We start from the raw sequence: 27,567 nt of genomic DNA, 5'->3' as shown, positions 1-27,567 counted from the left end.
ATTTAATACTTTTTTTAATGTATTATTTGTCAATTTTTTCCTTTTTTTTTGTATGGCACCACAGCCACTTACACTAACAATCACGCAATACTTGTGCAAACATAAATAATATGTAGCGTTGAAATTATATTAAAAATAATTGATTATGTTCAAATTAAGACAGAGCAGACGTTTTATTGTCTCAGGTTCAATTCAAAAGAATCTCAAACTCCAAATCAACCTAACATTATTGCCATACCGGAACTATATTGTCCTAAACAAAATGAATTATCACAACCTTCCCGCCTGTTAAGCCTTGTAGCCTATAAGCTCTTTTATTGAAATCTTTAACATGCGTTTTCACTTGCACCATATCACCTCAGAAATGTTATAAATATATGAGAAATGTCTTATTTTAGAATACAATCTAACTTTAATAACTCCCACGCATTCTAAAACCGGCTACTCACCTACCTGCAGCAGGGGCAATATTGGAACAATCTCGGTTGCAGGGCGGTCGGAGCAATTTCTGTTATTCTCTGAATTGCCCCTGCACATCACAATTAAGGAGCCAAACAAGAGTGCAATTCCAATATTGCCCCTGCTGCAGGTAGGTGAGTAGCCGGTTTTAATTGGCTCCTTGATGTTGCCTATACAGCAGGGGCAATTTAGAGAACAGCTGAAATTACTCCAACCGCCGTGCAGCCGAGATTGTTCCAACGTTCGTGAGTAACCGTTTTAACAGTTTGAAAACTGGCCATATTTTCATTATTTTTCGAAATTTTTGATTAGAATGCCATTGTCATAGATACAAAAACGAAGAAAATCATTCGAATTTCAATGCTCATCAATAATAGGATTAAGATTATAATAAGTAAAATTAGCTTTCGTACACGACGATAATTATTGCGTAAACGAAACATTCATGAATTACATAAATCTTGATTGAGATACAACGATAACGTTTTAGGGTCCCGTATCCAAAGGCTAAAAAACCCTATTACTAAGACATCAATAATTGATGGGTGACCAAATTTTTTGCAATTTCTTTTCGCTAATTTGTAGGGAACCCTTTCCGAGCCCGACTCGCACTTGACCGTTTTTTCTTTTGAGATAGTTCCAAACTTATACAGTTGATACAGCGTTAGGTTAATTTTTGGTTAAAGTTTTTTTATATAACACTGACAAAAGAGACATGACATAAGAACAAAACTATTTTATGATTATATAAATATTATGTTCTTAAAAAAAAACTGTACGTTTATCATCTGTGCGTATCATTTTATCATATCTTTGGCGAATAAAACCGCTAAGAAATTAAATAATTTGATAAACGTTCCAGTAATACTTAATAATTTAAAAATTTAGTTTGGTGCCAATATTTTTTTAAATTTTGATGTTATTTCAAAAACAAAGATTTTTACGGTTTCTTTGAAGTTTATTTTTTAGGAAAAATACACCCGATAGGTCAAAATAAATGTAATGTCTAATACACCAAAAAATGTCGCATATTTTATAACGTCGTGCACGAAGCTAATGTGAAAAGCTTTACATTTTAATAATTAAAGAAAATAAACTACGATTATTTGTGACAATAGCACATAAGCGGAACATACACACAAACATACATACGAGATTGCGCATAGCGAACGAATAAGTAGATATTTATTTTAATTTATTTATTTTAAGCGAACTCGGCTCTTCGATTTCATTAATAATATAAAAATTGTGAAAAAATCGAATAGCAAAACCATTAATTAATTATAAATGATACTTATAATAAAAAAGTTAAATATATTCATAGACAATTATTCTTAAAAATATACATGCACCATAATGTAAAAAATATAATAAAAAAAATGATTTGATGATTTTTTATTCCAATGATAGAGTTGAAAAGACAAGAATTTTTATCTATGAATTTATTTTACATAAATTATAATCTATATCTATAAACACATTATTGTGGTGCATAGAAAATATTTTTTTGCACATTTTTTTTTCACAATAGTCACACCGACATACTCGATCTGGGTTTTATTTTTAGAAAAAATACGTCAATTTACAATATAATAATTATCATAATATTCTCCGATATTTACAACAGTCTATTTATACTTTGGAAACTTGTCAATTTCAAAAGAGAACACAATTGACTAAAATATCCAGAAATTTCTGTACCATCGTCCGTCACTTGATTTAAAAAATAAACTTATATAACTGTCAATTTTTGCTAAGGTTTTAAATAAACTTCCACACTATTTGAGATCGGTCACTCACTTTTTTTTTGTAGTTTTTTTTTCACAGTTTTTATCACATTTTTTTTGTTAAATACTGTTTCCTCTTAGGTTGGCTTAGTTCGGGGATATGTATTGTTGTTGCCAGAAGTTCGATGGAATTGTTTTTTTGAAGTAGCAACACTGTCGTGTCGCTTGTTGACTGTCAAACTGGCATTCAGGATTTGTATTTTTTACCATTTATCTGTTTAACCTGTGAAAAATAAACTGAATTAGCAAAACAAATGTTTTTTTTATTTAATTACATCAAACACATATTTTTTTAATTATACTTAAATAACATTATTCTCGGAATTAGCAAAAATATGGTATATTGGACGCACAATTACTACCTGTAACTAATAAAAAAAAAAAATGTTGTTTATCAACCTACTTCAATACAAAAGGAGGTTCTGAATTAGACTGTATTTTTTCGGGGTTTATTACCTGTTTAGAGGCTGGCTACATCAATCTTCTAAAAGAAATATATAGAGAAAACTATGCAAGGATAAAGTTGGACACAAATGGTTTACCCTTCCCAATAGAACGTGGTGTTAAACAAGGGGACCCACTCTCACCAAAATTGTTCATTGCAGTACTTGAAAACATCTTTAGGAAACTTGATTGGGCAGACAAAGGCTTAAGAATAAATGGAAAATACTTGTCCCACTTACGGTTCGCAGATGATATAGTGTTACTATCAGAATGCCCGATTCAGCTTCAGTCAATGTTAACCACTCTCAGTGAACATAGCAGAAATGCAGGATTAGAAATCAACTACGACAAAACACAAATTATGACAAACAGACAAAAAATACCTTTATATGTAGACACAAAAGAACTGAAATATACAGATGAGTACATATATCTGGGTCACCTTATTTCATTTAAGTCCTGCACAGAGAGAGAGATATCAAGAAGAATATCTATGACATGGAACAAGTACTGGTCTATGAAAGACATATTTAAAGGACCGATACCAGTACGCTTGAAGACAAAGGCCATGAACAGCTGCTTGTTACCATGTCTTACTTACGCATGCCAAACCTGGCCGCTGACCAAAAAATCTCTTAACCAATTAAGAGTCTGCCAACGAGGAATTGAAAGAAGCTACATGAATATTCGATTAAAAGATCATATAAAAAATACATCAATAAGGAAAGTAACAAAAGCGAATGACGTCGGTAATCATGTTCTTCGATTAAAATGGAGATGGGCAGGACACAACCAAAGGCAAAAGGATGAAAGATGGTCAACGATCATTACAAACTGGTTTTTAGCGGACAGGAGCCGAAAAAGAGGCAGACCCTATAAAAGGTGGCAAGATGACATTGTTGATGTAGCGGGGAATCAATGGATAAAACTGGCTAATGATAGACAGAAATGGAAAATTTTGGAGGAGGCTTTCACCGCACAAAGCGGTCCTTACAATATAGAAGAATAAGATAAATACTAACATAGAATAGCTAAAACATTACTAACAATAAACATAATTATATTACTTTTAAGATTTTTTTTTTTATTATATAAAGTATTTAGTATTAAGATAAAGTGTAAATTTTTGTAAAAGTAAGGAAATAAAAGCTTATATTATTATTATTATTACCTGAGAACTTTTAACCCGTAATTGTAATTGTAATCGATTTTGATGATGATTTTTTTTTTATTTAAAAGCCTCTGGTCCGATTTATATTTGGTATATTTCTGACAATTAGACGTTATTTTTTAAGTTATTATACAACAAGGACATAATATAATAATAATCACCTTATCGTGTCACGCGATAGAGCTGACCGCGTACTGGGGTCGGGTGCCCTCTGGTTGGTACAGAGTTATCGACGCTATGTAGTTGTTCGACATCACCTGTAAAATAAAATGTTAAAAGTAATGTAATGTCGATTCAAAAGTGCTTCTAGAAGAGGTCTAATTGAATAAATAAAAGTTTGAGTTTAAAAACAATGTACATTTTTATTGGTCAATGTTTCTTTCTTTCTTTCTTATGCGACAGAAGATACAAATGCCTGAAATATTCTTAAATTTAAACATTAATTTATTCAACTGAACTTCTTGTCAAAGCGCCTTTCAATCGTCAAAAATTAAAATATCATTTCAGAGTATTTAACACTTCGCGTGTACACAGAGTGGTACAGTACGATTAAAACTTAATGGCGGTTCGGAAAATTGTACCTCCGGATGCGCAATACGCAATTTTGGGTATCAGCGGGATTGTCAACACTCGCAGCTAACTTCCGAACCTCCATTAAGTTTTAATCGAACTGTACTATTGCCCAGACTTACCAATATCACTACATAGTATAAAACAAAGTCGCTTTCCCTGTCCCTATGTCCCTTTGTATGCTTAAATCTTTAAAACTACGCAACGGATTTTGATGCGTTTAGTATACATATAATTTAACAGGGTTTTAGACAAAGCGGGCGAAGCCACGGGCGGTAAGCTAGTTTCCACTAAAACTGTCCAAAAATTGCCAATATCAATTTCCTAATGATAGATGGCGCGGTGTATCCCTTAGACACAGAAAACTGGAAGAATAGAATAAATTCGATCGCTCAGGCGGGTCACGAGTGGCTGAGTTGGTGAGGCATCCGCCCCGGAATGACGTGAAAGGATGCGGGTTCGAGTTCCGCCTCGTGATCGAACTTTTTCTAATACCGCCCGCGGCTTCGCGCGCTTTGTCTAAAACCTAATAAATTATTTACTAAAACCTCTTGAATCACTCTATCTATTAAAAAAACCGCATCAAAATCCGTTGCGTAGTTTTAAAGATTTTAGCATACAAAGGGACATAGGTACAGAGAAAGCGACTTTGTTTTATACTAGTAGTGATTTATAAATATAAAATTTCCTAATATCCTAGTACCTCGAATATGATGTCCTGGTACCCGTAGCAGAAGGTGGAGCCAAACGGGTTGGTGGTGTTGGTAGAAGACGCCCGGTTCAGTACTACGGGCCGTTCGCACACACGTAGTGCGCGGGACACACTCTCCCACTTGCTGTACGCGGTTATGCAAACAGCGCCACGGGATTCCACTAGCGTGTTTGATTCGCATCTGTGCAGAGTTAACAAATTGAATGATATATTATCATAAAGTTAGGTCATTGACCTCTAGAGATTAGAAAAAGAGTGCCGTAGGCGGAAAAGTATGAAGAGTGGGAGTGAATAGAAATAGTCAATCCAATGTACGCAATGATGCACATTAGCGTGTTTGTCTCTTATCTTTTTTGGCACATGATAGATATATAGGTAGCGTTGATATAAAAGAACACGACGTGATTTTATTTTAGTTACACAAACATCAAAAATTATTGATCAAATTAAAGATATGACTTATTATAAATTCAAATACAAATATGTTATTTCATACCGTACATATTATAATAAAAAATTTACTCACTCATCTGGCTGCACGTTGAGTTCAAACTCGCAACGGTGGTACATATTGAAGTTATAGTGTCCCGGATAGTTTGTGTGTAACACGAACTTTTTCACTTGATGCGTGCGCGCATCGAATAGCACGTCCTGGAAGATATATTATAGATTAGTTTTGTTAATATTTGTATGCTAAACAATTGACGATTTGTGTATACAAATTAATAAAAGAGTATTTAATTTTGTGTGCGTGCGTGTTTATAGGTATATGTATGTCTAATGTACACTTGTAGCAGTTTGTGTGTATGTATGCGTGTACGAAGTTGCGCGTATGTATACGTGTACGAAGTTGCGCGTATGTATACGTGTACGAGTTTTTGTATTCTCAGTAAACTCGACAAGCGCGTGCGTGTCGAGTTTACCTTAAAATGGCCGCCATTTATTATTTCTCTTATTACTCATTTATTACATATTTTATTTAGTTTTTAAATGTTTTTTGTATACGTGTACGAAGTTGCGCGTATGTATACGTGTACGTAGTTGCGTGTATGTATGCGTGTACGAGTTTTTGTATTCTCAGTAAACTCGACAAGCGCGTGCGTGTCGAGTTTACCTTAAAATGGCCGCCATTTATTATTTCTCTTATTACTCATTTATTACATATTTTATTTAGTTTTTAAATGTTTTTTGTATACGTGTACGAAGTTGCGCGTATGTATACGTGTATGTATTCGTGTACGAGTTTTTGTATTCTCAGTAAACTCGACAAGCGCGTGCGTGTCGAGTTTACCTTAAAATGGCCGCCATTTATTATTTCTCTTATTACTCATTTATTACATATTTTATTTAGTTTTTAAATGTTTTTTGTTAAGTTAAATAAATATATATTTTCTTTATTTATTTCAACTCACCAGCCCCAGAGTAAAATAGTTGAAGAAGTAATCAGACGCGGGTGGTGGGCGACGACGGGCGGTCGGTCGGTGGACGCATCTTATCATCTGCTTTATAGTGTGTATGTGTGCGTGTGTGTAATGTGCGTGCTTGCGTGTGTGTAGGCGTGTGTTTGCATGTGTGTGTAGGCGTGTGTTTGCATGTGTGTGTGTGTATAAACTCACCAGCCCCAGAGTAAAATAGTTGAAGAAGTAATCAGACGCGGGCGGTGGGCGACGACGGGCGGTTGGTCGGTGGATACGCATCTTATCATCTGCCTTATAGTACAGGCGTGCGGGGGCCGCTAGGGCTCTGGAGACGGCCTGGCAGCTGTCCCCGAAGCGTACTACGCGCCGCCGGGCTGCGGGCGCTTCGCCCGCACGGGTGCCTGCAAACGGGGTGTAAAATTATAACATATACTTGACCATAAGCCTAGAACATCTTTGTACTCAAAAAACTGCCATGCTATGTGTGTTAAAATACATAATAATATTCCAGACGATTTAAAGAAATTAGACGCAAAACAGTTTTGGACAAAACTTTATATGTGGCTAATAAGCAAAAATGTTTATAATTTAAGGGACTTTTTGGGTGATAAATGTAAACATTGACATGTATAATAATTAATAGAAAATTGATCTAAACTATAATAATTAATGTTTATATAATTTTAATTAATTTAAAAACTATGTTTGCATGCGAATGTAACTGGCGAATGTGTTGTACTTTCCTTATTGTAATAACTTGTAAACCACATTTGAGCAAATAAAGATATTTATTATTATTTATTATTATATATGAGACATTTTGTTGTTGAAAAAGAGTAAATGAAGTCCCAAATCAATGAATAAGTAGCATAATAAATATTTGTCGTAGAAAAAATATTTGGTGTGATATTTTCCATATGTTGCAGGTATTAAGAATAATTATTGTACTATTTGTATGTCATTGCTGTAACTTATTTTTAAATGTCTATGTGTTTAAAATAAATAAATTAAAATATAAAATATAACATCAATACAGATTATAGATATTTTGCCTTGACTTGACCCATTGCATCTTAAAGATGTTCACTTTCAACGCAACTGGTGCCGGTAATACGATAGAGACAATTCCTTCTAAACACATGCCTTGATAAACATAATGTCCACTATAATCTGACCCCTTACCCACCTTCAGTGTATATATGCAAGCGGAGGCCAAGCGTGCTGGTCGCTGTACGCAGCACGTCACAGCGACGCAAGTGCAACTGGTGCCGGTAACACGATAGAGGTAAGTCAGCTAGTGGTGCTGAACAGCGACCTCCATTACTTGATCTTGTCAACTGAAATAGGTAAAATACACAAGAGATTAAAAATACTTAGTGCTGTTATAAAACCATAGAGATTCACGTAAAAGTACTCCTAGAACACAACTCATTACTATAAGTTGTAGCTTTTAAAACTAACTATGACAACACGTAAAAGGAGACCTAAAAATTTCAGACTATGACAGCACTTCACTCACTAACAATCACTTACTTCACTCACTTTAAATCAGTTCCACTTTTCACTTAAACCAATAGCTGTAAGTGTAAAGTGTATTACACCTATTGGTGTAAGTGTAAAGTGTATCTGATTGTAAGTGTAAAGTGTAACTAATTGTATATTATTAAATGTACTGTGTTTATTTTGTACTAAAATTAATCGTCAAGAGTTTTTGTTATTAACTTTTTTACTATTCAGTAATTCTAAATAATCTAATAAAGCAGCAGTAATTAAACCTAAAAAATGTATGTAACATATTTTAAAATTCATTAAATTCATGATCACAATATATTAACGACGATACTAACATAATATAATCGTGCAACTAAATATATGGTGTATACTGTATATAATCGATTTAAATTACATTATTATAACAGCTGATAGAATCATGGACACTGATTATTTTATTATAATTTAATGACTCAAGTGTTTATGTTTTTATTGCTATTTTATCTGATGACACATGACTCTCTTATGTAATTAATTAATTAGTATTTTATGAAGATTTCATTCGATAAACTTATAATCCAGTATTTAATCAGTAGTTTGTGATATTGGATATAGACTTTCATCCTTTAATAGGTAGGTATTATTATAAACATGTCTATATGAATATGAGTAACATATAACAAAACAAAGTCGCTTCCCTGTCTGTTTGTCTGTCCCGATGTTTGCTTAAATCTGCGTTTTTTTAAGTGAAACTCCAAGGAGAAAAAATTTCAAGGTCACGTCGTGGTACCATAAAGTACATCATGGAGTAAGGTGACTATATTGGTATCTTTGAATCTTGCCAAAGTAGTATTACTTCTGACACGTGTGCTCGGCTCACACGCTCTTTTTTATTATCTATTGTGTCTGTGTGAATTTAAATAAAATTGTCCGTCTTTGTCTTTTATTTGTCATGCTGATTGTAAAAAACATTGTATAATTTTTATAAAGAATAAAAAAAAATCGATCACAGGCCGTAAAATATTGTATCAATCATGTTCATCGATCAATGTTTAAATTAGAAATTACACACTTCTTTAATTTTTTCAGAATATTCTACAATAAATCTAGTTTTAAGAAATTATGATTATGGCTTTAATAAATAAATTACCTGATGCTGTGATCCGTAGTAAATGGTAGTTCTTGACACTACTGGTGAACCACCATTTGGGAATTGTAGTGAACCCAAACCGTGCGCGTATCCAGGCTGAAAATGAGGAAAAAAAATACTTTATAATTTATTTTTCGTATTATGAATTAGCCGTTTAACAAATATTCTTGTTCTATTTTAGCTTTGGGTTAAATGGTATCAAATTGTGACAACTGTTCAATTATTATCTATCTTGCGGGATTGTTAAGACGCCGTCGAAATAGCGTTGCTTTAAGAATCCTCTTTCCATGCAATCAGGAAGGCTATGACATGGGGTTCTATGGGATAAATCCAATCTCATTTCCATGGGATTTCTCTTGCCTACGTCATATTACGTATGCCAACTGTAAATTATGTTTGACCACGCCAAGCCGCTGGAACCCCAGTCAATTAACAAACACCATACACCATATATGCTGGGGAAAAAAATCTCACCTCAAACTTGCTATCAACGGGGAAGTAGAACGTGAGCCCCCTGAAGTTGAGCGCGAACAGGTGCCGCTGGCTGTCGTACAGGCCCGGGTGGGTCGCGCCGAAGCAGTGTTCCACCTGTTCGATGGACGGCGTTATCTCCGGCGAGTTGAAGCACATGCCGCTGGAAACGTGAAATATAAGGTGTTAAAATATTGGGAGGTGCAGGGACACACATGTACAATTCGCTGATCGAGCTTTTTGTATATGTGTGCGTCCACATTGTTTCCCCGACGCTTTTTAGATTTATTAGAATAATTATTATTAGAGTCAGTAACTTAGTAGTGCATAACGGCTAGCTTAAACAACACATGTATCGTGAAGAGTAATAAAGTGATTAAAGAAAAGGCATTATTATTTGGCAACCTTGGGGGCAGAAGTACTTCTCCACATTGGTGACCCCGACGTGACGGCAGAAGCACTACTCAACAGGTACAACAACACAACTTTATAAGGTAAAGGTACAAAAAAATAACAAATAGAAGTAATATTGACATGATTTTAAAAGAGCAACAATGGCTTCTCCATAGATACTGTATTCCGAATCGTAGTCTAATTGAATAAATGAATGTTTGAGTTTGAGTTTGAAAAAAATACAAAAAAGTAGGTAAATTCTAAGGATCAGATAAAAAATAACCGAAAATTGGTAATAGAAAACAATAAAGATAAACAAAACTTAAAAAGTTTGTCCGTTAAAACTGCAAAAGATGAGGTACCTAGTTGTTCTCATGTGTGGCTGTTTTCATTTTGAAATACAGAACCCTAACAATCAGGAAGGCTATGTTTTTGGTAAATTGTGGATTTAAAGATGCTTCTTACAGAACTGGAGATTGTCATCAAGTCTATTTTTATCAACGCTCTTTGGATTTAAATGAAGAAAAAACAATGTAGCCAACCATTAAATCATGCATACCATTAAACCTTGCATGATTAGACATTACGTCACCAAAAAAATCTAGAATATAACCGTTAACATGATCCAATTGAAAAACGTAAACATCCTACATCCCATCTCCACGCAAAGACGATAAAAACCAAAGTTACGTGCAATGTTATTATTGCAAAAAATATAATATAACACTTGAAATTGATTACTTTCATTCGCCGTTAAAGGTCATGCCGTTATGACTCAGCTAGATCTTGCATTAGTTGTTTTTTGCTCATAGTAAAACAGATATACAGTTACTGTGTTAAATGATTTGATATGATATCGTTGGTCAGGGGCCGTATTATGACCTCTTATTTCCAGACAGTTTACGCCGTGAATTGAACTGACTGGCAAATTCGTTCTATAGCATAATAAACCATTTATAGCGTAAAAACAAGAATTTGCCAGTCAGTTCAATTCACGGCGTAAACTGTCTGGAAATAAGAGGTCATAATACGGCCCCTGAGCCTCATTGGTGCAATTTTTGGTATTGGCATATAAGACGAAGGATGCTGAGTTCGATTTTAAGGGAATACTGAATTTTGTAGTGACAGGATTTATCACCCATTTATGAAGTAAACTAGTAACTATTATAGCATGTAGTTTATTATTTACAAACGATCTAACTAAATCATGAGCCTTCCTTCTTTGGCAATAGCATAGATTACCATTTACTGCCTCCTTAATAGTGATGTGTATAAGCAAGCAGGGGCAATTTAGAGAACAGATGAAATTGCTCCAACCGCCGTGCAACCGAGATTGCCCCTGCGGCAGACGTGTGTGAGTAGTCAGCTTTATAATTCTATTGTGTCATGGTAAGTGGTAGGTAATTAAACAGATACTTACCTATACCTAAGTTTAACTAATTTCATATTATATATTTCTATTATCTTCAGCCGTTGGGCCACCGGGTCGAATATTAACCGTATGCCGTCTTGGGGCATGTTGATAACTAAATCTACTGCGAGCGGATTCTGAAAGAGAGAGAAGTATTATTATATTATTTAATAAATCTTTTTTACTTAACACTAAATAGCTTTTTATTTTGTCTATGGAAATAGAAGTAGAATTTACTACTTCTACAGTATTATTTATTAGCTTAGAATGTGTATTACTTAGTTTCAGCACTAGATGGCGTAGTCGTTTACAATGAAAAAAAATTGAGTGCTTAATGTTTTTTTCATTGCAAACAACACACAGTAAAAGGTATTAAATGAAAACTAAAACGGTGTCCACATATTTCTAACGTTTATTCGAAATTCATCAAGTTTTACGATGCTTAAAATAAAATCATCTATATTCTCTGATACAGAGCTCTTCTAGTTTAAGAGTCAATGTACATAGATTTTGTAAGGTACTTATAATGTTTTGGCAAAATAATGATTTTATTATTTATTCCGTGTTATCTATTTTAACATATTTCATTACAAAATTATTTCACAAAACTAAAACCCTGTCAGTATGTATTCTCTACAACCCAAGTACATATCACTCCATCAATATACTAATGACTATAGTATGTAAATGTGTTGTGTCTCACCTGATCGCTATAAAGTACTTGGACTCCTCTGATTGTGCCCACTTGACTCTGAATAATCGCAACGGCTTGAGAGAAATGCATTCCTGAAACAATTAAGAGTTACAATTATTGAGATAATTGTATAATTTGTTGTTAATGGCTAGATATAATCGACTAAAACTATGTAACAACATAACTTACTATACTTTAGTAAAAAAAGTGAAGTCCCATGTCCCCGTAGTGGGGTAAGGGGCAGATGCATTATACATCTGTTTCACTGATCGATTTTCTTTAGGGACAAGTAGGTGATCAGCCTTCTGTGTCCAACCAGACTGATACATTTTTTTTTCTTCGTCTCCACCGGGAATCGAACCCAGCCCCCCTAGTCAAGTGGCTTTCTGTTAGCGTAGCGTTCAATAGAATAGACTACGAATGTATGAGATTGACGTAAGCTGTAGATACTACGCTAACAGAAAGCCACTTGACAAGGGCGGGGGGCTGGACCTCTCGGTGCTACGCTCACGCGTCAACCACTGTACCAAGGAGGCGGTCAATACTATACGGTCGGTACTATACGGTCATACTATACTTTAGTAATTAGGGGTAAATTTAATTAAGTAGATGTACATATTATTCTAATGTGATTAAATTGTTGTTTTTTTTTTGTTTTGTTTCTTATTATCTATTCATAAAAAATATATATTCTACGATCTAGGAATAGGGAACCTTTCGTCGTTTTGGGAATGTCGGTTAATTTTTTTTTTTATGAAAGAATTATTTCCTTTTGCATTAAAATTCTAAGTATGGTTAAAGATAGTCTGGGATTATTTAAATAGAAACTCAATGTGTTTAATGCACACAATTTTATTGGCTGTATCTTTTACTGCACACTATTAAAATACTTTAAAAATCAACTAGTGCTAAAGCTATTATTTTTACGATCATTGATACTAAGTATCACAAGGCTGCATTTAGTTCGAATCTCATTGTCGCCAAAAGTTCTTTTTTATTTTTTAACACTAGTTGTAGCCAGACGAACTAAATTATCATTGAAACTTCTTAAGTGCATTGAGAGTAAATTTTCAAGGTCGCATCATGGCAATACCGTCACGAGTAAGGCGACGATTATGGTACTCATCTTTAAATCTTGCCAAAGAAGTTTCACTTCTGATACATGTGCACGGCACACGCGCTCTTTTTTTCTTAGTCGTCCTTTGAGTCATATAATTGTTATGTGTGGAAACTCAAAACTCTTTATTTGCCTGTGCTTGAAAAAAAAAGCACCGAAAAAAAGCTGGAAAAAAACAAAATGGCTTCAAAAATCAACAAATTATACATAACTGAGTTATAATTTAAATAAAAATTGTTAAGGTATCCCTCCTTATAAATGTTAACGACATAAATGCTACCTATATTTATGAACTAGCTGTTGCCCGCGACTTCGTCCGCGATTAGGTCGTTTTTCGTCATTCGTTGTTTAAAAAAATACGTGACACTTTATTTTAAAATTTTCTTAATTATTGTCTCTTATAAAATTTAACTACATTAAAATTGAACACTCTGATAAGAAAATCTTAAAATCTGAAGAAAACATGAATGTGGTTTAAATTCTACATTACTTAGTATCAAATAATAATCTAAATTAAATGTAGATTAACAGTTTGAGCACACCATTATAGAATATGTACCTAAGTATTAAATTATAGTTTACATAGTAACTTTACTAAAAACACGATGACTATCTTTCGCGCTCGATACCACAAACTAAGCATGTTTGTGGTACGTGGCCCGCGTCACTTGACCCCCGCGAGTTCCCCTCCGTTGCTATGCGAACATACATTCGTCGCCCTACTGTAGGAAAAATTGTAATACTGTGGCCTGGGCGTTATAACACGTCCAGGGAGTTCCTGAGTGCCGATATCACCATCTTGAGGAAAAGCTTCTAATGTCGATTTAAAACTGCATACATACGAATTAACCTGTTCTAAAATTGTGAAATGAGTTCAGTTTTAAATTTGAGAAATATTGATTTCTTGTATTCCACTATTCGTTGTAGTCGAATACAAAATATATTTAAACAAACTTAGGTTGGCCTTCAGGCAAAAGGGATCCTATCAAATGGTAAACTTGACCTTGTATCTTAAAAGTAAGCATGAACGGATCTTCTGATAATAATTATTGAGCACCAAAGGATCATTTGAAACGCACTACTACTAAGAGCGAATATTGTCTAATAACAGTTTACATTGCACCACAGAATACATAATAGTAGCTAAACGCTAATTGCACAGTATGTTCCTCTAAAAGTAGTTATTTCAAAGGTTCCGGTGTATCTTCAAACGAAAGCCGACTCGCCTTACTACACTTTAAAGCATAACAAAAAGAACATATACTACGTTAATATCGCCTATACAGAAGATGATCTGTAATCAATTGTGAGGTTATAAGCAAACCCACTTTTATATTTGTCAGACCACACCACCGAATTCGTAGATTGTTTACCTCAAGACATTAAGACTATTACGAAATCTGTCTGCAGTAAGACGGGCCTCTCGCTATTCGTACGTTTCCAGAGACCGAATAGTTTCAATTCTTAATCTTTCATTAAACAAACTTATTAATCGTTCTTGTCTCATATAATTGTTATATTCGCGTCCCTACTCTAGTCATTGCTTATGCTCATGTTCATCTTATTATGATGCACCCTATCATTTGTCAAACGGTCTTCATATTGAGTAAAGTTTCAGATTCTCGAGATAAAATATGACTGTCGTGATCAGTAGTGAGACGAAATTCCCTCTCAGTGAGGGTTTCGGTCTCACGGGATAGTACAATATGCCGTTTGCGATCAGCTGTGAGACGTCATACCCTCTCAGTGAAGGTTTCGGTCTCACGGGATAGTAGGGGAGACCGGGTTTGGTTGTCTCACGGGTTGGATGTCACAGCGGCCTTAATACAAAACTGAACTAACGAATAAGTCTTTTGACCAGCGTGGCTAGAGCGATACAGTGACAACGCTGTCCCCACTTCGCGTCAGACCGCTCCGATCTGCCGTGAGGGCCTCACACATGTTTATTGTTTTCGCACAGATTTTTTATGATATGAGGACCGAATATGCTCCTCATAACATCACTTTTTGTGAACGAAACGACAGCGCGGTTTAATTCAATGCCAACACCATCAGAAAAAAGGATTATTTTTAATTGTGAAAAAATGTATTATGATTTACACTACATATTAACACTCTTTTAACATTTAACATAAAATATAAGTCTGTGAGTGTGTAAAAATAAATCCAGCTAATTACATGTTTATAATTTGGTATACGACATGAAAATATATTTTTGTTTTATAATTGTCAAGCAATAATAATACAGATAAATACTGAACATGACTATAATAGATATTAAGTAGTATTAGTTAAAATATACTTTGACTACTTTGACTGTTAGTTAAAGTTTATTTTTACTAACAACATGTAAATGAAGAAGAAATAATAATTACCAACGAACTAACCTTTTCTATAATACTTAACACGGCACATTTTTCAAATTATCTTGCTCAACTCTACTAAAAAATTTGAGGGTTTTGTTGGACTCATTACAATTGTGAATCTAAAGAATAACTAACAACATACTGTTCAATTTTATTGAGCTGATGAATATCTTTTGCCTGGAAGAAATCACCGTCGCCTAACAAATATAATGTGTTTTCTTATAAAACCGTTACATAATTTATTTTATCTACTTAAATAATGAAAATGATATATTTATAAAATATAAAACATATTATGTAAAATGATTAAAAATAAATAAATGAAGCAACTACGATTCAAAGAAAACATCTTTTTCAGTGTGAAAATGCTCTAAGCAATCCTGGATGATGAACTGTATATCATGTACCTACTCTGATCCCAGTACGGTCGGTACGTCGCGTCGATAGCCATAACGATAAATATTACAATCAGATAACCGCAAAGTCAAAATATAAACATAACTTGTAAAGTTGTGAGTGCAAAATTTACGTTTCATTTGGTATTAAATAAAATAATTTTTTTCGGTACTAAAACGTAGTAGTCTGATATGTGGTTGGCTGCCCCTCCTCTCCTTCCTGAAAAATATCCTCCAAAATTTCCCGAGATACTTCCAATGATTGAACTATTGGACGTTGGACATTAACTTCAGTCAAAAATTGACGAAGCGGATGATTACTAATTTCCACTTAATCCTCGCTGCTACTGTCTTTATCATCAAATCATCAATTTTCAAGTGGTGTAGTAAAAATATCAGCAGAAATCGTCTTCCAAAGGTGATATAATTTTATTAGCATTGAATAAAAAAATCAAAAGTTAACTGTAAATCTATAAAAAAAGCTACTTACAAATAAAATTTTATCAAAAACTTCTGTTCCCAATGCACCTCAAAATAATAAAAGAATCATTCATTTCATTTCATTTCAATAAATACCTGTAAGTAACAACTTACCTTTTGTGGGAACGCATGATGGTGAAAATTCACAAAACACGAAGATTGCATTTGATATTTTTGGTTTTATGGCATTCAATTGCTTTATAAATATCACTACATAGTATAAAAAAGTCGCTTTCTGTGTCCCTATGTCCCTTTGTATGCTTAAATCTTTAAAACTTCGCAACAGATTTTGATGCGGTTTTTTTAATAGATAGACTGATTCAAGAGGAAGGTTTTAGTACATAATTTATTAGGTTTTAGACAAAGCGGACGAAGCCGCGGGCGGTAAGCTAGTAAATTTATAAAACACGAAGATTTTAAAAATTGTAACTAATGAACACAACAATATATTATTATACTCTTTGGAACACAATCATTAGATTAACTGTAGATAATGGTGTCTATTTTTACTTAAAATAATAAACATCTAAGTACCCTCACTTTAAAAAAAATGTAGTTTATTATTTACACGAAATATATCTTATAGGGAACGGAAGATATGGGTTAAAGAGTTAAATAAATAAATAACATAATTATATTTAAATAATTAATTTTTAACATTGTGTTCAGTAGTGTTAACATGTAAATTGATTTAATTTTTACGAAATCTCATAGATGGCGCTGTTACAAAATTAACATTATACAACTTACATTCTTTAAGCTATGTTTCTCTTCCCAAGTTACTTAAATGGCATAATTTTTATAGTGTCAATCTAGATATTGTCAAACAACATTTATATATGCGTCATTTGATTATTAATTTCCAATAGTTAACGTGTAAATTGATTTGATTTTTATAACATTTAATAGATGGCGCTGTTTCTAATTTGTCTTTATACTAATAAATTCATTAAACTGTTTCTCTGCCCAAATTACGTAAATGACATAGTTTTTATTTTGTAAAGCTAGATAATAGCATGGCTTACTCGAAACCAACATTTAAACATGAGTCTTTAGATTGTACGCTGTCGTAATACACGGAATACGTAAGAAAAATAAAGGTTCACAGCTCCTCCCCCGTAGGTGATAGCTTGATAATATGTAGCCTATAGCCTCACCCGACCTGTTAGTAATATTCATGCAAAATTTGAAGTCAATCTATGCAGTACTTTTCGAGATTAGCTCGGACAAACATACAGACAAACAGACAAACAGACAAACAGACAAACAGACAAACAGACAAAAATTCTAAAAACTATGTTTTTGGCTTCTATATCGATTATAGATCACGGCCCAGGTATTCTTTTAAAAAAATATTCAATGTACAGTTTTGACTTTCCTACGATTTTATTATATGTATAGATATAGTTTTGATGTGCTCGTATTTGTACATTAAGAACATGCTTAACAAAATTACTTATTTAATGTTACTCGTGCCGAGTTTTTACATAAACATTTACATTCTTTACCTCTATATTAATTACAATTATTAAATAATGTTCTTGTTGGATTGCTTTGTTTAGGGATAAAATATAAATATACCTGTAATGCTAATAATATACCTGTATATATATTATATATAATACACTGATTGTGTATAAAATGCAAAAAAAAAATCAAATAAAAACGATGCACTTATGAATTTAACTTGTACCGTACATCACCTTTGCATATTATGATGTCGAGAAAATTTTTACCGTTGCATCGAAATGCTGCTGAGTGAGAATGACCCCTTGCCCAGATCGACCCGAATCGAACTTATCTTATTATATTATGTACTTCGAATTATCACAAAAAATTGAATTACTAAATTTTAGTCCTATTAGGAAAAAAAAGAAGTACCTAACTAAGTATTTTGTTAATTCAATATCAATCTATACTAATATTATGAAGCTGAAGAGTTTGTTTGTTTGAACGCGCTAATCTCAGGAACTACTGATTCGATTTGAAAAATTATTTCGGTGTTAGATAGCCCATTTATCGAGGAAGGCTATACATATATTATCATCACGCAAAGACCAAAGGAGCGGAGCCACGCGGGTGAAACCGCGGAGCGCAGCTAGTAATTACTAATTATATTAATTATTATTTTCATGAATTAGGATTAAAGGTTTGTTCCTTAAATCCTAATTCATGAAAACAATTGAAACCCAAAACCGCCACATTAAAAAGTCCTAAATTTTACCAACATATTTTACTAATCACCACCATGACCTTATAACCCACCAAAGCAATCATTTCAAATGAACCTTAATGACACAAAAGATCAGCAAAGGGCATGCGACACCTGCAAAATCAAAGGTCTCCGAACAGCTGTTCATTTTCCATGAACACCAATGTAAATATCATTAGCATGCAATATAGAGGACATCAGCTGTACACATTTTCATATTAACATACTTATTGATCGTTTTAAAGGTGTATTTAAGTATCAGGGGCTGTATTATTACCTACTTCTTATTTCCAGACAGATTAGGCCGTGAATTGAACTGACTGGCAAATTCAATTATGATCGCAATATCCAGCCATGGTTAATTATGGTATTATATGAATTTGCCAGTCAGTTCAATTCACGGCGTAAACTGACTGGAAATATACGGTCCCTCATCCCTGGTAGAATTTTCCAGATGGTTGTCTTCATGGGTTTCGATATAAAGGCAGAATTAGCCGACTTTAATCGTAAACTTGGGTAAATTGTAGCTTATTTTAATTCATATTATCTTCTATTTCCTGACGAAAAAGATAGGACAATTTTATTTTTGAATTCTAAAGAAACAAATTTACACTCAGGTTTATTCTATAGACTATAGAGTATAGACCATAGACCCATTAATTCTACAACAAAGTTACTTTCACACAGTTTCCTTTGTCAATTTAGTACGTTTTATATTAAACATCATTGCTATCAATAGTTTTTGTTACGCTCACTTCATTCGTTAATAGTTAATTGCACACCAATATTCCGACTGCATTGCCATTATATCGATTATTTTATATCATTAGGGAAAACTTTTCTACAGAAATCCACCATTTATGATACACTAGCTTACCACCCGCGGCTTCGCCCACTTTGTCTAAAACCTAATAAATTATATACTTAAACATTCCTCTTGAATCACTCTATCTATTTAAAAAAAACCGCATCAAAATCCATTGCGTAGTTTTAAAGATTTAAGCATACAAAGGGACATAGGGACAGAGAAAGCGACTTTGTTTTATAATTAATACTACCTAGGTATGTAGTGAAGAACTGCTATCCCGATTATACGATCTTTTGTTGAAAAGACACTCTGAAAAGCACGACAACTATCAGCATCGTAAAAATTCACGAGAAAAAAATTATGCAGAAATTTCATGAAGCAGCACGAAGTTCAGGGTCGGCTGGTTCACAATAAACATCGTTCAGTACTGACTAATTAGCAAACAATTTTATGGATAACGATGTATAAAAATGGAGACATTTTTAACCGTTAAACCTTGCTCTAAAATCCATGCATCTATCGACTTGCTTTTCATTGGGCATTAATTCATATATTATGTACCACTGTTTATACACTGTGTAACATCAAGTAAATGTATCTGTTTTCCTTTATTTACCGTCCTCTACGAATAAAAATCAGAATAAATGTAGGTACATGCAGCTTTTGAATTAAAGACAAAAAATATTTTAATTCAAGATAATTTAACCGCTGCACACTAAGAAAGGATTGAAATCTCTGACCTTAATACTGAAAAGGGTCATTGAGATGAACAAAGCTGTTACAAAACAGTGACTAATATTAAAGCAAACGGGTTAAGTACTACACTATTATATTCATATATCGCACCGTTACATCTTTTGTCGAGCCCTTTGTTGCATATCTATTTGATCGTGTGTGGTTAGCAGTTTAAAGCGATTTCATTGGTTATAGAAAAAATGAAGCCAGTTGGAGGCGAGCAAACTCTGCTCTGTTTACAAATGCTACAAGTTCAGACAAGTCTAAACTTTTCTGATCTTTTTCCTTTCAAACTTGAATGCCTCAGGATTTATTTCAATTTACTAATTTAGACCGGTCTTCATTCTGAATGTTGAATTGGGTATTCAGCATAATGTGCTTAACGTTATAATTTATTTACTAGACCCGTTTATCATAGTTATTTGTCTCCATTCAAATTGGGCAAAAACATAGCCATTTTGGTTCTGGAAAAATCCGAAGCAACGGGGTGATTGTTCAAATCTATTCATTGTATTGAATTTTAAATTCCCTGCAAGCCCTACATGTGAATGAGGTACTTTTCATACATAGGCTTTGAATATGACCTACATATGCCTTATGCTACTCACGAATCGATCCAACTGTTAATACAGTCTTTGGTGAGTCAGTAGACATTTGAAAATAGTTTTATGCATTTAACGGCTGGGTTATTCATGTGCCTATCTCCTAGTCTATTTGAAGTTCGTGAAATATTTTTTGAATACAAAACTTAACATTGTGGTATAAAAGTTTGAGCACCACTGGCAACTTATCAGATCGTGAATTTTTGATATAAGTAGTTGATAATATATGTATTTGAAAAGTTTTTTCAGATCTGTTTTTAGATTTAGGTGGTGAAAGCTGATATACCAATATCCATAGAAGAAGTTTATTCAAGAAACTTTTTAGGGGTTCACCATTAATTACTGTGAACTATTGTCTACTCTCTAGGCCCTTGAGGCATTGGATATGTTCCCAATAGTCAAGTTGTTGCAATAAAGCTGCCAATGCTCAAGCATAATATATTCACCCTTTGTCCTTATAAAGTAATTTTCGTAACGAACACGATATTTAATATTACAGATGGTTTTGTTGCCACAACGTAAATCCCTAGACTCGTAAAAGTTCTTGATGTGGCCATAACACGAAACCCATCCATAACTAAATTGACGTATTTAATGCTTCACCTGTTTTTACTTTATAAATGAGTTTTTTTATATATTGTGACCCCCCGGGGTTACGATGAAGGGTCACACGTGTAACTAAAAATGTTTATATAGATAAAATATACAAATAATTTGGCAAATGGAAGTAATTTTTTTAAACAGTTAATAGGGTATTTGGAAAAATATCTTCTAATTGCCAAATTATTTTCATAGGAAGGTCTTTTGTCTCCATGTCGGAACTTGAAGTTTCTGAGAATGCTTCCTAAATTGCAGAAATCTAAGGCAGAAATTATAAAATATTTCGGATTGAAAAGCATTCTAGAATTTTAGCCTTTTTTTGCATAGACTTCCAAAGCCCATTCGTCAAAACTTTTATATTTTTTGGCTTGTTGAGCTCTGCTCTTTACCAATTAACGAGAAGTGTTCCAATTTAGAAGCTCTTAATTATCAAGAAATAAAGTTTAAAAAACATGATCCACTATTGTGGATTGAATTGTTTTGAAAACCTATTGGTTTTCAAAACAATTGCAATGTCATCAACATAATATTTTTCTATACAAAAACGTTTTATCAACTTCATACTTTTTCTTAGAAATTTTAATCTTACATAAGCTTGGCGATATCAGCGCTTATATTTTTTACAAAACAACAACGTATAAGAAGACTAAGATTTCTAGAGATAGATAATGGATATCGTAGTATGCTTAACATGATATTTTTTAGTTATGAACATTAAGAAAAATTGTAATAGGTAGGTAAGTTCTATAAAAACCAAATAATAATAATAAAAAAAATCGAGCAGTTTTTTAAGAAACATAACAAAACACGACTGCATTGCTATGGGTAATAGGTATACCTACCTAATTATAAATGTGTTTCGGAATCAAAATGTAGCAAATTAAAATATTCTTCCAAAACTTCTTGCCAAAAGAGCACCATACCTACACAAAAAAATTTAGACCCCAACGTTTTTAAGTCATTTTTAAATTAAATATCAGTCACAAATCTTAATTCGAGCATATTAGGACTTGGCTACACGCAGTATAATCAAACAACACACGCTTAACCACTTACGATAAACATATGATCCCACCGTGCACCCCAAAATGGACTTCTATCCATCAACTTACAGTCTAATATCCTAAATCACGATTAGTAGTCCACTTATCTCCAAATACTACGCTCTGTTATGACTACAAAGCAATGATAACACGCAAAAAGTGCGTTGACATGCGGATTGCGGCTATTAACTGCGAATCGGCTTAAAATTACATAATTATTTTTTTTATGATTGTAGGATAAGCTGTCAACACACGATTATTATGTTTAAATATATCTATAGTTACATATACACGTATATTACCGTGAAACAGGTTTATAGCTATGTATATAAGTGTTTTTAATCACTATATAGTATAAAACAAAGTCACTTTCTCGAAGATTTTCGGACATTACTGGAAAACAGATAAGAAATAAAATATAAAATAAAAACGATAAATGCTAAAAAAATACATTTAACATTTACTCAAATATTGCACTCAAATGCGCTCTCATTAATTGTAAGAAACCCAGACAACTGTTTTAATTTAATAAATGCAAAAACATTAAAAACAAGCCTACACACAACATTTTATTTGAACAGATTGACTTAAAATACAATAACAATACTATATTGCAATAATAAAATAAATAATTTTATTACGATAAAATTTGCGGCGTAATAAATAATTCCCCGGAATAACAACATTGTTAAGCATTATTGTCATACACATCCATACACATCTGGTGTATATCAAAAATAAAAGAAATATTCGTCATATAAATAACACGCAATTAATGATTAACAACAAAGATTAACCATGTTTAGAAAGAGCTTAATCATGTTCACAATACATTTTATTGTTAACTATTTAATAGTACCAACTATGGATGTTTTCAATTGTCATCAATAATTATTTTTAACAAAATACTAAACCGCCGTGTAAATGTCAAAACTAGAACATTTAAACAGGACTACAAGGAAGGCACCAGATTTCAAATAAAAAAAAATTGTCAAAATTGGTTCACCCAGTCAAACATACTAACTTCTTAAGTAAGTGAAGTCCCGTGTCCCCGTAGTGGGGTAAGGGGCAGATGCATTACGCATACATCTGTTTCACTGATCGATTTTCTTTAGGGACAAGTAGGTGATCAGCCTTCTGTGTCCTACAAGACCGAGACATTTTTTTTTCTTAGTCTCTACCGGGAATCGAACCCAGGACCCCTCGGTTCTACGCTCACGCGTCAACCACTGTACCAAGGAGGCGGTCATACTAACTTCTTAGGTAACACAAATACAAAATACAGTCAAATTTAAAGCCTTGTCCTTTTTGTAAATTGGGTGATAAATAGCAGCACACTCAATAAGGATATTGTATTAGTCACTATGTTCAAATTAGATTTGGGAGCTTTCCTGTTTTATGTAAAGGGATACTCTGTGGGTAAATAAATAATGAAATTAAGTAGGGATGCTAGCTCAGCGGTGAGAGCCTATATCTAAAAAACGCACAATCTAAGCTTTTTGGATTAGAAACTTTAAATTTTAAAAGTACTTTGATTCATTTTATAGTGTACTAGATAAGCACCCGTGACTTGGCCCGTTTTGTCTATAACCTAATAAATTATATACTAAAAACCTTCCTCTTGAGTCACTCTATCTATTTAAAAAAACCGCATCAAAATCCATTGCTTAGTTTTAAAGATTTAAGCATACAAAGGGACATAGGGACAGAGAAAGCGACTTTGTTTTATACTATGTAGTGAGGTGAGTAATAAAATGTTTTTTTGAAGTGTTTTTACCTAGTTATATTAGTATCACTCACATTTTATAATTTGCAATGTATATTTTTAAGAGGCTTGACTGTGGTCCTATCATCACTACATAGTATAAAACAAAGTCGCTTCCCTGTCCCTATATCCTTTTGCAATTTGCATGCTTAAATCTTTGAAACTACGCAACGGATTTTGATGCGGTTTTTTTAATAAATAGTGATTCAAGAGGAAGGTATATAATTTATTATGTTTTGGACAAAGCGGGCGAAGCCGCGGGCGGTAAGCTAGTTATAAATAAATTGCAGTGATAGGAAATTTTACAAAAATAGTTATTTCCAAGCAAAGATAACAATAACATATTTATTATTCCTTGTAGTTTATTGTTTACAAGATGTTTACATATTTCAAGGACGGCATTACTGATAGCAAAAAAACAATTTTGATATGCTGATAAAATGTGTTATTTAATAGATGTAGAGAAAATAGTTTTAATGAACTATTTAGTAAATGTCCTAGACATTTTATTAGCTAATCTATACATATTTACTTATATTATAAAGAGGAAAGGTTTGTAATTATGTATGTATTTATGGTTTTCAAGCATAAACTACTGGAACGATTTCAATGAACTTTAGCACACATATTATAGAGGGTAACTTGGATTGACACATAGGCTAGGTTTTATCCCGGAAATCCCATGGGAACGGGATATACGCAGGTTTTTCTTTGAAAACGCGGGCGAAGCCATGGGCGGAAAGCTATTAATAAATAATATAAGGTTAAAAATACATTATTGAAGTTCAGAGTGTGTTTTTTATTAAGTACTAAGAACTACTTTATTGCTAGCTATAACCAGAGGTATCGTTTTCAGATAAATGAACAACAGCTTGTTCTATGGATTAAGTGATTTTATGAGAATACACAAAGCAGGAGTCTTGACAAGAATAACAAACAATTGTATATATCCATCTAAGTATCTTAGTATAGAACTAGCTGTGCCCCACGGTTTTACCCACATCACTCCACTGCTGGTCTCAGCATGATGTATAGCCTATAGCCTTCCTCAATAAATGGGCTATCTAACACAGAAAGTAAATGTAATCCATACTAATATTATAAATGCGAAAGTAACTCTGTCTGTCTGTCTGTTACTCAATCACGCCTTAACTACTGAACCAATTTGTATGATATTTGGTATAGAGATATTTTGATACCCGAGAAAGGACATAGGCTACTTTTTACCCCGGGAAATAGGACAGGTTTTATCCCGGAAATCCCACAGGAGCGAGCGAAGCTGCTAGTTTATAATAATTTATTACTAGCATGAAAATGGCAAGCTTTTTGTACAGTATCAACAAACATTCAAAAAACCCTCTAGATTTAAAAACCACAATTCTATAAATACAACTGTGAATACAGTTTAATTAGAGATTCCACACAACTATGTCAAGTTAATAATTAATTTTCATACATTAATCGTGCTACATAACAACACATAATCAGGTCACGATGCATCATAAAGAAAAAAAATATTATTTCAAATGTAGAACTCATTACGCTCATTAAAGATAATCGAACAACGGGAATGACAACAATAAAATTAATCCATTTAAAAAATAGTTGAATAAACATGAAAACAACGCCAAATGACCGTTTTCATGGTCAAGTGTAAGAAAAAAAAATAAACATTGAACAAGTCGAAACAAAGACGCACCCGTGATACTTGAGCGATTAAAAAATCAATGATACCCATTTCGAAATGTTCTTTTATACGCGAAATTAAGTTTGAATCTCACGTACTTTTAACAATCATTGCGTAAGACGCATCCCTTCGGAATACAACGCAAAATCTTGACGTAAATTAAAAACATACGTGAATAGCTCACCTAATACGAACTCCCAGGCATCACAGCCCAGGGAACGTTCTGGGATGATTTCTAAATCCAGCATTGTGCACAAAACACACTATATACACTAAACTAACTAACTTTCACTTAATAAAATTATTTTTACACGATAAAACGCGATATTACGCTGCCTTTCTTTGTTTGCCAACTTTAGTTTTCAACCATTTTGTATTTGTCAGGGGAACTGTCATTACAAACAGCTGATTGTATTCCGACAGGGTCGTAATGAACATTAGAATATAAATATTATCAGTACATATTTATTTCCTGATTATTTTGTACTTGTATCATTTTTTTTTATTTCTGTATTTGTATCAAGTCCAATAATTGTTTTGGCTAAACTGTACATTATAGGGCGTAGAGTTGAGAGTCGTAATTTTTTTTATGGTTAGCTATTGTCCTATGGAACCTAAATCTGAAATTTCACACCAAGGAAACTTTTAGTTTTTGAGTTACGAATTTTTGAAAATCGTAAAATTACTATAGAAAGTTACTCCATCTTGTTCTTGTTACGCATATTTATTGTTTTGTCAATGTCAACCTGACACACAGCACCTGCTTAGTGTGATTCATTTCAAGTACAACATTTCTAACCATTAAATAGAGTAATTAATTTTATTTAACTTTTTACGAAAAAAAAAAACACTCCGAACTCGAAACAAGTTAGGTTAGGTTATGTTAGACTTTTTTTAAACAATCGAGCGGAGCGAGCGCAGCGAGCGGAGCGTCTCGAATTGTTTTACGTGAAATGCAAATGAATAGCCAAATTTGACACTTAATTTATTTTGTTTAACATTTTACGAAAAAAAAAACTCTCCGAACTCGAAACAAGTTAGGTTAGGTTATGTTAGACTTTTTTTAAACAATCGAGCGGAGCGAGCGCAGCGAGCGGAGCGTCTCGAATTGTTTTACGCCAAATTTGACATTGACAAAATAATAAATATGCGTAACAAAAACAAGATGGAGTAACTTTCTAAAGTAATGTTCCGATTTTCAAAAATTCGTAACTCAAAAACTAAAAGTTTCCTTGGTGTGAAATTTCAGATTTGGGTTCCATAAGACAATAGCTAACCACAAAAAAATTGTCGACTCTCAACTCCACGCCCTATAATGTACAGTTTTACCATTGTTTTTTTTTTGCATTCAACTTTAGCTGTATGGACTTACGAGTTTTTGTAATTGAAACCAAATGTGTTAAAGTAAATGTAAATAAAAGTCATTTTAAGTATTCATTTATTATATTGTTAATAATTATGATTCCTTAGACATTACCAATCCTCGCAGAATAATATTATTAAATATGTAGTTAGATTGATTTTTGTATTATATTTTACTTTGAATACAGCCCTGGTATAGCCTTATGACGCATGCGTACCAATCG

At 33.1% G+C, this 27,567-nt stretch overlaps 1 protein-coding gene across 1 annotated transcript; it reads right to left on the bottom strand.

Moving 5' to 3' along the window:
• Positions 1-1,808: 1,808 nt before the first annotated feature.
• Positions 1,809-26,348, bottom strand: LOC123701676 (PHAF1 protein CG7083). Its single transcript, XM_045649170.1, has 11 exons — positions 26,166-26,348; positions 12,181-12,263; positions 11,487-11,614; positions 9,677-9,836; positions 9,203-9,298; positions 7,748-7,898; positions 6,760-6,962; positions 5,670-5,794; positions 5,135-5,324; positions 4,023-4,118; positions 1,809-2,469 (listed from the first exon to the last, which is right to left on the bottom strand). The coding sequence occupies exons 1-10, from the start codon at positions 26,227-26,229 to the stop codon at positions 4,032-4,034; spliced, it is 1,287 nt and encodes a 428-aa protein (XP_045505126.1). The 5' UTR covers positions 26,230-26,348; the 3' UTR covers positions 1,809-2,469; positions 4,023-4,031.
• Between the last annotated feature and the right edge of the window lie 1,219 nt (positions 26,349-27,567).

Source organism: Colias croceus, chromosome 22, assembly GCF_905220415.1.
Source record: "Colias croceus chromosome 22, ilColCroc2.1".
Lineage (NCBI taxonomy): Eukaryota > Metazoa > Arthropoda > Insecta > Lepidoptera > Pieridae > Colias > Colias croceus.
This window is presented reverse-complemented; position numbering and strand designations above follow the sequence as displayed.

Excerpts from the sequence above, each read along its gene's own strand:
- LOC123701676 (XM_045649170.1), bottom strand. The coding sequence starts at position 26,229 with ATGCTGGATTTAGAAATCATCCCAGAACGTTCCCTGGGCTGTGATGCC. Across the intron at positions 9,299-9,676 it reads CCGTTGATAGCAAGTTTGAG|CCTGGATACGCGCACGGTTT; the intron begins GTGAGATTTTTT and ends CCTCATTTTCAG. Across the intron at positions 4,119-5,134 it reads ACCAGGACATCATATTCGAG|GTGATGTCGAACAACTACAT; the intron begins GTACTAGGATAT and ends TTTATTTTACAG.